Source organism: Bombina bombina, chromosome 2 (assembly GCF_027579735.1).
Source record: "Bombina bombina isolate aBomBom1 chromosome 2, aBomBom1.pri, whole genome shotgun sequence".
Classification (NCBI taxonomy): Eukaryota; Metazoa; Chordata; class Amphibia; order Anura; family Bombinatoridae; genus Bombina; species Bombina bombina.
Genome location: NC_069500.1, coordinates 13710746 through 13720586, shown reverse-complemented (window position 1 = coordinate 13720586; position 9841 = coordinate 13710746). Strand labels below are relative to the sequence as shown.

General features: G+C 38.7%; 1 protein-coding gene across 1 annotated transcript in view; it reads left to right on the top strand.

Moving 5' to 3' along the window:
• The window catches only part of LOC128647635 (keratin, type I cytoskeletal 9), a 204286-nt gene that overhangs the window by 77074 nt on the left and 117371 nt on the right, over positions 1-9841 (top strand). The window contains exon 2 of the mRNA XM_053700390.1: positions 3680-4445. Coding sequence (XP_053556365.1) covers positions 3680-4445 — 766 coding nt within the window. The remainder of the gene's footprint in view (positions 1-3679; positions 4446-9841) is intronic.

The following is a 9841-nucleotide window of genomic DNA, read 5'->3' as shown; positions in this document are numbered from 1 at the left end:
TATCTCACTATTTTTGACTTTTCTGAGCCTGTCAAGTCCTTCTTTTGACCCATTTTGCCAAAGGAAAGGAAGTTGCCTAATAATTATGCACACCTGATATAGGGTGTTGATGTCATTAGACCACACCCCTTCTCATTACAGAGATGCACATCACCTAATATGCTTAATTGGTAGTAGGCTTTCGAGCCTATACAGCTTGGAGTAAGACAACATGCATAAAGAGGATGATGTGGTCAAAATACTCATTTGCCTAATAATTCTGCACTCCCTGTAGATATTCAATTTTTTTATGTTTGAATGAAGTCCATGCTTACTTTGTTAAGAGGCCCTTTTTCATTGGTGAAGAGCTAAAAAATATAAATATCCCAACGGAATTGGCAAAACCATACTTATGCATCTTAGGCACCTTAACACCATCTGAATGCCTCTTTACTGCTGCAGGCAAAATAGCTTTCAAAAAGAGAGCCAACCTCATGTGGACATTGACATTTTTGCATTTCAATGCAAAGTTTCTGAAAGACTGAATAACAGAATGTGATAAACAGTAATAGTCTACCTCTTTCTAGTTCTACCTCTTTTCAAACAGTTTGTGGTTTTATTTTTCTTAATTCTAGAAATTTGTTCTGCTGCTTAAAAACAGCAGTTGTGTTAATGTAACGTTTTAGTCTGAAGTTTATATTTGTAACACTCAGTATGAGGATTTTAATTTTAAATAAAGGAAAAAAAAAAAAAAGAGAGAGAGAGAAGAGAGAGAGAAGAGAGAGAGAAGAGAGAGAGAAGAGAGAGAGAAGAGAGAGAGAAGAGAGAGAGAAGAGAGAGAGAAGAGAGAGAGAAGAGAGAGAGAAGAGAGAGAGAAGAGAGAGAGAAGAGAGAGAGAAGAGAGAGAGAAGAGAGAGAGAAGAGAGAGAGAAGAGAGAAGAGAGAAGAGAGAAGAGAGAAGAGAGAAGAGAGAAGAAAGAGAGAGAGAGAGAGAGAGAGAGAGAGAGAGAGAGATTTAACCCCTCATCTGCCGACCGGACCTCACCGCTACTATAATAAATGTATTAACCCCTAATCCGCCTCACTCCCGCCTCAATAACCCTATAATAAATAGTATTAACCCCTAATCTGCCCTCCCTAACATCGCTGACACCTAACTTCAAGTATTAACCCCTAATCTGCCGACCGGACCTCATCGCTACTCTAATAAATTAGATAAAATAGATAATTTATTTAATTTATTTAATGATAGTGTAGTGTTAAGTTTAATTGTAACTTAGGTTAAGATTTATTTTACAGGTAATTTTGTATTTCTTTTAGCTAGGTAGTTTTTAAATAGTTAATAACTATTTATTAACTATTCTACCTAGTTAAAATAAATACAAAGTTACCTGTAATATAAATATAAATCCTAAAATAGCTACAATGTAATTATTAATTACATTGTAGCTATCTTAGGGTTTATTTTATAGGTAAGTATTTAGTTTTAAATAGGAATAATTTAGTTAATGATAGTGTAGTGTTAGGTGTAATTGTAACTTAGGTTAGTTTTTATTTTACAGGTAAATTTGTCTTTATTTTAACTAGGTAGCTATTAACTATTTAATAGCTATTGTGCCTAGTTAAAATAAATTGAAATTTGCCTGTAAAATAAAAATAAATCCTAAAATAGCTACAATATAATTATTAGTTATATTGTAGCTATATTAGGGTTTATTTTATAGGTAAGTATTTAGTTTTAAATAGGATTAATTTAGTTAATAATAGTAATTTTATTTAGATTTATTAAAATAATATTTACGTTAGGGGGGTGTTAGGGTTAGGGTTAGACCTAGTTTTAGTGGTTAATTAGTTTAATATAGATGGCGGCGGTATAGGGGGGGCAGGATAGGGGTTAATAAATGTATTATAGGTGGCGATGGTGTAGGGGGGGCAGATTAGGGGTTAATAGGTATTATGTAGGTGGCGGTGGGGTCCGGGAGCGGCGGTTTAGGGGTTAAACAATTTATTTAGTTGAAGCGGTATGGGGGGGCAGATTAGGGGTGTTTAGACTCGGGGTACATGTTAGGGTGTTAGGTGCAGACGTTTCCCATAGGAATCAATGGTATGTCGGGCAGCAGCGAACATGAACTTTCGCTATGGTCAGACCCCCGTTGATTCCTATGGGATCCGCTGCCTCCAGGGCACGCAGGGCCGGAAAAGTGCCGAGCATACCTGCTAGTCATTTGATAACTAGCAAAAGTAGTCAGTTTGTGCCGAACTTGTTTTCGGCACAAACATCTGGAGTGACGTAAGAATCGATCTGTGTTGGACTGAGCCCGGCGGATCGAAGCTTACGTCACAAAATTCTACTTTTGCCGGTGTGTAGGGCTTGATAACTAAGGCGAATCAGCCTTGCCACAAATACGCTGCGGAATTCCAGTGTATTTGCGGTTGACAGCTTGATAACTAGGGGCCATAGAGTGTGTGTGATAGAGAGAAAGAGAGGCGGAGAGTATGTGTCTGTGTGAGAGAGAGAGAGAGAGAGAACCAGAGAGAGAGAGAGTGTGTAAGAGAGAGAGAGGCGGAGAGTGTGTGTGATAGAGACAGAGAGAGAGAGGCGGAGAGTTTGTGTGAGAGAGAGAGGCAGAGGTGGAGAGTTTGTGTAAGAGAGAGAAGCGGAGAGTTTGTGTGAGAGAGAGAGGCAGAGAGTGTGTGTGAGAACAAAAGAGAGATAGGTAGAGAATGAGTGTGTGAGAGAGACAGAGGGTTTAAGAGAGAGAGAGAGGCAGAGTGTGTGTGTGTGAGAGAGAGGCAGAGAGTGTGTGTGTGTGTGAGAGAGAGAGAGAGAGGCAGAGAGTGTGTAAGAGAGGAGGAAGAGTGTAACCGGGGAAAAAGTGTGAGAGAGGAGAAAGTGAGAGAGCAGTGGAGTGACAGAAAGGGGGGATTGTGAGCATGAGAGAGTATTAGGGGTAGATTTATTATAGTGCGAGCGGACATGATACAATGTAGCGTATTATCATGTCCGCTGCACATCGATCAGCAGTTCTTGTGAACTGCTTGTGCAATGACACCCCCTGCAGATTCGCGCCCAATCGGCTGCTAGCAGGGGGTGTCAATCAACCCGATCGTATTCGATCAGGTTGATTTCTGTCCATGGCCTCAGAGCAGGCAGACAAGTTATGGAGCAGTGGTCTTTAGACTTCTGTTTCCGGCGAAACGGAAGGCTCCATACGGAGCTCGATAAATCGGCCCCTTAGTGTGTGTGAGAGGGAGAGTGTGTAAGAGACATTGTGTGAATGACAATGTATGATTTTGTGTATGTGTATTATTACCATTTTCAGGTTTTTTACACTCATGATAAAAGTGCACTAACATTTTATCCACTTGGCTTAAAATTGCACGGCTAAAAATATCTGCGCACAGTTCACGAAAATATAGAGGTCACATATATAGTCCTTATATGTGGACTGGGCACTCAGAAACTGTTGTAAGATCTCAAACATCAATGCCTCAGTGGGTTCCACAGTATTAACTTTCCTGCTAAAGGGACACAGTGATAGAAAAACCCTATGCATTATTCACCAGCCATTGTCTATTAAATGATTATGTCTAACACACCATTATATTGTGCACTGTTTCTATTATTTAAACAGAATGACTGTAATTGAATGGAAACTTTTTTACTTTTTAACAAAAATAAATTTCTTATTTATTCTAGGTATCAAAAATAGTTCAGCATCCTCAGATGATAGCAGTGATGAACCAGACGATGCGTGTGAGGAAAAGGAATTAGATAGTAATTGTACAGGAGAAAGTAACAGGGAAGGAGGAAGTAACAGGAGAGGAGGAAGTAACAGCAGAGGAGTAAGTAACAGCAGAGGAGGAAGTAACAGCAGAGAAAGAAGTAATGGGAGAGGAGGAAGTAACAGCAGAGGAGGAAGTAATCAGAAAGAAGTAAGTAACAGTAAAGGAGGAAGTAACAAGAGAGGAGGATGTAACGGTACAGGAGGTAGTAACGGGAGAGAAGGATGTAAAAGGGCAGGAGGAAGTAACGAGAGAGGAGGAAGTAACGAGAGAGGAGGAAGTAATGAGAGAGGAAGAATTAACGAGAGAGGAGGAAGTAATGAGAGAGGAGGAAGTAACAAGAGAGGAGGAAGTAATGAGAGAGGAGGAAGTAACGAGAGAGGAGGAAGTAACGAGAGAGGAGGAAGTAATGGGACAGGAGGAAATAACGGGACAGGAGGAAGTAACAGTGCAGGAGGAAGTAACGAGACAGGAGGAAGTAATGGGACAGGAGGAAGTAACGGGGCAGGAGGTAGTAAAGGTGCGGGAGGTATTAACAGGACCGAAGGAAGTAACGGGAGAGGAGGAAGTAATGGGACAGGAGGAAGTAACGAGAGAGGAGGAAGTAATGGGACAGGAGGAAGTAACGAGAGAGGAGGAAGTAACAGGACAGGAGGAAAAAATGGATCAGAAGGATCCAAGTAAGTACCTGATAAAAAAAAATGTGCTTAGACCAATCTCTGTGTTTCCTCTCTCTCTCTCTACACATTGCTGACTAATAAAAACATTATTATTCTAGCAGATATAGCTTCATTGTTTGACTTCTTATAATAGATTAATTCTGATTTAGCTTAATTACCAAATCATTAACCATATTTCTCCACCAATCTGCCTCTAATCCCATATTTAGTATTTGGACCATAATAAAAACCAGTCCGAAAACACAACCAGCTTTTTTTAATTCATCAAAATATAAAAAAACAACAACATGCTAAAAATATTGTCTCCCTAACATTACACATTTGCCTAATTCCCCCCCCCCCCCAGAACTCATGTTGAATCTCATAATATATCAGTATGATGACCAAACCATTGACAATGCTGCTCCCATCACCATCCTTAGGGGCCGATTTATCAAGTGTCTGGCGGACATGATCCGCTGTAGCGATCATGTCCGCCAGACATGTCGGACAACGATAAATGCTTCTTAACTCCTGTTTCTGGTGAGCCAAAAGGCTCACACGGAAACAGGGGTATACAGCCCTATTCAGTCCATGATAAGTCTCTAATACAATAATTCTCAACCACTCTGCACATATGTAATATAGTAAAGCTTCATGAATAAAGAACAGAAATGTGTTTTCATGTTTCTCCCTGGAAAATAACTCCCAGAAATGAATCTAGATTGGTGCTACATACTTTCACCACTGTCTTTAACTTTGTCAAGTTCAATAACATTTTATGATTAATATCTCCTGCCCACCTGCAGACAACCTCATTTTTTTCAGACAACTATTTTCTATTTTGAATTCTCTTCTCTAACCTCAAAACCAACTGTGCCTCTAAACCCTGTACAATCCATTATAAAAATGATATCATTAGAGAGACAAAAAAACATATAGGCCTCTAGTTATCAACGCATCTACTTACCTGCCTTTGCTGGCCCAATACGCCTGCCTAAGCTTGCCTACCATCGCCGCTGCGGACCTGAAAAATCTCGCCAAAGTTATCAATAAATCTGTGAAAAAGCCGCGCACCAAGTACGGGGCGATGAGCAGCGGACTGTGATAGTTATTACTCATCCGATCTTGCTGCTCTTCGGCTTTTTGACAGCTTTATTGACAAGCTGTCACTAAGCACACACACTAAACTACACTGTTCTACCCCCTATACCGGCGCCCCTGGAGCCCCCCCCCAACTAAATAAAACTATTAACCCCTAAACCACCACTCCTAGACCCCGCCGCAACTATAATAAAGTTATTAACCCCTAAACCGCCGCCCCTAGACCCCGCCGCTACTATAATAAAGTTATTAACCCCTAAACCTCCGCTCCCGGACACTGCCGCCACCTACATTATACCTAGTAACCCCTATCCTGCCCCCCTATACCGCCGCAACCTATAATAAAGTTATTAACCCCTATCCTGCGGATCCCGGACCTCGCCGCAACTAAATAAATAGTTTAACCCCAAAACAGACGCTCCCGGACCCCGCCGCAACCTATATTAAACTTATTAACCCCTAATCTGCCCCCCCTACACCGTCGACACCTTTAATAAATTTATTAACCCCTATCCTGCCCCTCCTAAAGCGACGCAACCTATAATAAATGTATTAACCCCTATCCTGCCCCCCCTACACCGCCGCCACTATAATAAAATTATTAACCCCTAAACCTAAGTCTAACACTAACCCTAACACCCCCCTAACTTAAATATTAATTAAATAAATCTAAATAATATTTCTCTTATTAACTAAATCAATTATTCCTATTTAAAACTAAATACTTACCTTTAAAATAAACCCTAATATAGCTACAATATAAATAATAATTATATTGTAGCTATCTTAGGATTTATTTTTATTTTACAGGTACCTTTCAATTTATTTTAACTAAGGTACAATAGCTATTAAATAGTTATTAACTATTTAATAGCTTACCTAGCTAAAATAAAGAGAAATTTACCTGTAAAATAAATCCTAACCTAAGTTACAATTAAACCTAACACTACACTATACTTTAATAAATTATTCCTATTTAAAACTAAATACTTACCTGTAAAATAAACCCTAAGATAGCTACAATGTAATTAATAATTACATTGTAGCTATCTTAGGATTTATATTTATTTTACAGGTAACTTTGTATTTATTTTAACTAGGTACAATAGCTATTAAATAGTTAGCTGCTGGTGCAATGCTGAATACGGAAAGTGTATTGCTCTCCGCATTCAGCGAGGTCTGGCGGACCTGATCCGCACTGTCGCATTAGATCTGCCAGACCTTTGATAAATATCCCCCTGTGATTCTTTGTTTCTACTTTTTTTTCTTTGTGGATTCAAGCCACCTGTGAAGTGATCTAATAAAAAGGACGATGGGTTGAAACCGAAGTTTTTATCGGTTTGGTGGAAATTCTTTTTGTGCACTGATTATAATATCCAACACAATTTTTGTTGTTTGTATTTAATAGGAAAATGATATCCATTTTGTGTTTGTTACTCAGGGGGTGTGACACAGGTGTTGCTTTATTTGTATTTGGACACTTTGGCCTCTAGTTATCAACGTGTCTACTTACCTGCCATCGCCGGCCCAATACGCCCGCCTAAGCTCACCTCACATCGCCGCCGCGGACCTGAATACACTCGCCAAAGTTATCAAAAAAGCTGTCAAAATACCACGCACCAAGTACGGGGTGATGAGCAGCGGACTGTGATAGTTATCACTCATCCGATCTCGCTGCACTTCGGCTTTTTCACAGCTTTATTGATACCCCTGTCACTAAGCACTCACACTAAACTACACTGTTCTACCCCCTATACCGGCGCCCCCAGAGCCCCCTGCAACTAAATAAAGTTATTAACCCCTAAACCGCCGCTCCTAGACCCCGCCGCAACTATAATAAATGTATTAACCACTAAACTGCCGCTCCCCATATATTTTGTTGCTGTCCTGTGAACCTGCTAGCTTTGCTAAAGTGAAAAAGAGAGTTCTGTTCTTCCCCTCTAAGTGCAGTGGAATGTGCCACTGTCACTTCCTGAATCCTTACAGAGCAGGAAGAGAGAGGCACAGAGAGCAATGTTTCTTATTAAAGTAAGATTTTACTGTAAGGGATTCTGTTAGTGAAAATGATAATTTAATGAATGTGGTTTAGTGTTTTTTTACTCTTTTACAGCAGGGTCATTTTTGTATTTTGTTTACTCAAACTTTACACCCACTAACTTAGCAGCTTGCCTCTGTACTTCACACTAAATTATAGACTCATTTTCTGAACTCTCTGTAGCTCTGCTGTTTTATTACTTTAAAATGCAGTGGTCCCCCCCCCTTGTGTGTGTGTGTGTGTGTGTCTCTCTCTCTCTATCTATCCATCTCTCTCCTTATGTGTTGTTCTCCCCCATGGTCTCTTTCTCTCTCTGTCTCTCTTCCTCCCCCTCTGACTCTCTCATCCCTTATGTAATGAAAGAATCTATAAGCATAATTTGCAGCATTAAAGTAAAAAGTATGTTTAAACATATTTTAATGGGCATGGATTTCTAGATCTCATAATCAGAGCAAGCCTTGTGTTATCTGGCAAGAGTTTCTGTTACAATCCTTTTAGACTAAAATCAGATGTTTACTAAGTTGACCAGTTTTCCAAGACACCATTTAAAGGGACATGAAACCCATATGCAAATTTAAATAACTTTCCAATTTACATCTAATATCTAATTTTCTTCATTCTTTTGATGTCCTTTGTTGAAAGTCATATCTAAATATGCTCAGTAGCTGCTGATTGGTGGCTGCACATAGATACCTCATGTGATTGGCTCACCCATGTGCATTGAAACATATAAACATAGATATTGACGGCAGATAAGAGCCATAGGCCCAGCAAGTCTGCCCGACCTTACCTAACAGTATAAACTTATCTAGTTCGTAGGATAGCCTTATGCTTGTCCCATGCATTTTTAAAGTCCTCCACAGTGTTTGTTGCTAATACCTCTTGAGGAAGTTTATTCCATAAATCAATCACTCTGTAAAGAAGTGCTTCCTCAAATTACTCCAGAATCTACTACCCTTTAGCTTTTTCTTCTGCTATTTCTTCAACAAAGGATATCTAAAGAATGAAGGCGTATCCTAGCCACTGCCTCACCAACCTCTGACATCACTGCACGTCACTGCCGCCACCTACATAATACCTATTAACCCCTACCCTGCCCCCCCTATACCACCGCCACCTATAATAAATTTATTAACCCCTATCCTGCTGATCCTGTACCCCGCCGCAACTAAATAAATTGTTTAACCTCTAAACCGTCGCTCCCGGACCCCGCCCCAACCTATATTAAACTTATTAACCCCTAATCTGCCCCCCTACACCGTCGCCACCTATAATAAATTTATTAACCCCTATCCTGCCCCCACTATACCGCCGCAACCTATAATAAAATTATTAACCCCTAAACCTAAGTCTAACCCTAACACCCCCCCTAACTTAAATATTAATTAAAATAAATCTAAATAAATATCACTCATTAAATTAGTTATTCCTATTTAAAACTAAATACTTATCTATAAAATAAACCCTAATATAGCTACAATATTACTAATAATTATATTGTAGCTATTTTAGGATTTATTTTTATTTTACAGGCAAATTTGAATTTATTTTAACTAGGTACAATAGCTATTAAATAGTTAATAACTATTTAATAGCTACCTAGATAAAATAAAGACAAATGTACCTGTAAAATAAAAACTAACCTAAGTTACAATTACACCTAACACTACACTATCATTAACTAAATTATTCCTATTTAAAAATAAATACTTACCTGTAAAATAAACCCTAAGATACCTACAATGTAATTTTATATTTATTTTACAGGTATTTTACAGGTAACTTTGTATTTATTTTAACTAGGTAGAATAGTTATTAAATAGTTATTAACTATTTAATAACTACCTAGCTAAAAGAAATACAAAATTACCTGTAAAATAGATCCTAACCTAAGTTACAATTAAACCTAACACTACACTATCATTAAATAAATTAAATTAATTATCTACAAACACCTACGATTAAATACAATTAAATAAACTAACTAAAGTACAAAAAATAAAAAAATATTACAAGATTTTTAAGCTAATTACACCTAATCTAAGCCCCCTAATAAAATTACAAAGCCCTCAAAATAAAAAAATTCCCTACCCTATTCTAAATTACGAAAGTTAACAGCTCTATTACCTTACCAGCCCTTAAAAGGGCCTTTTGCGGGGCATGCCCCAAAGTATTCAGCTCTTTTGCATGTAAAAAAAATACAACCCCCCAACATTAAAACCCACCACCCACATACCCCTACTCTAACCCACCCAATCCCCCCTGAAGATCATCCTAC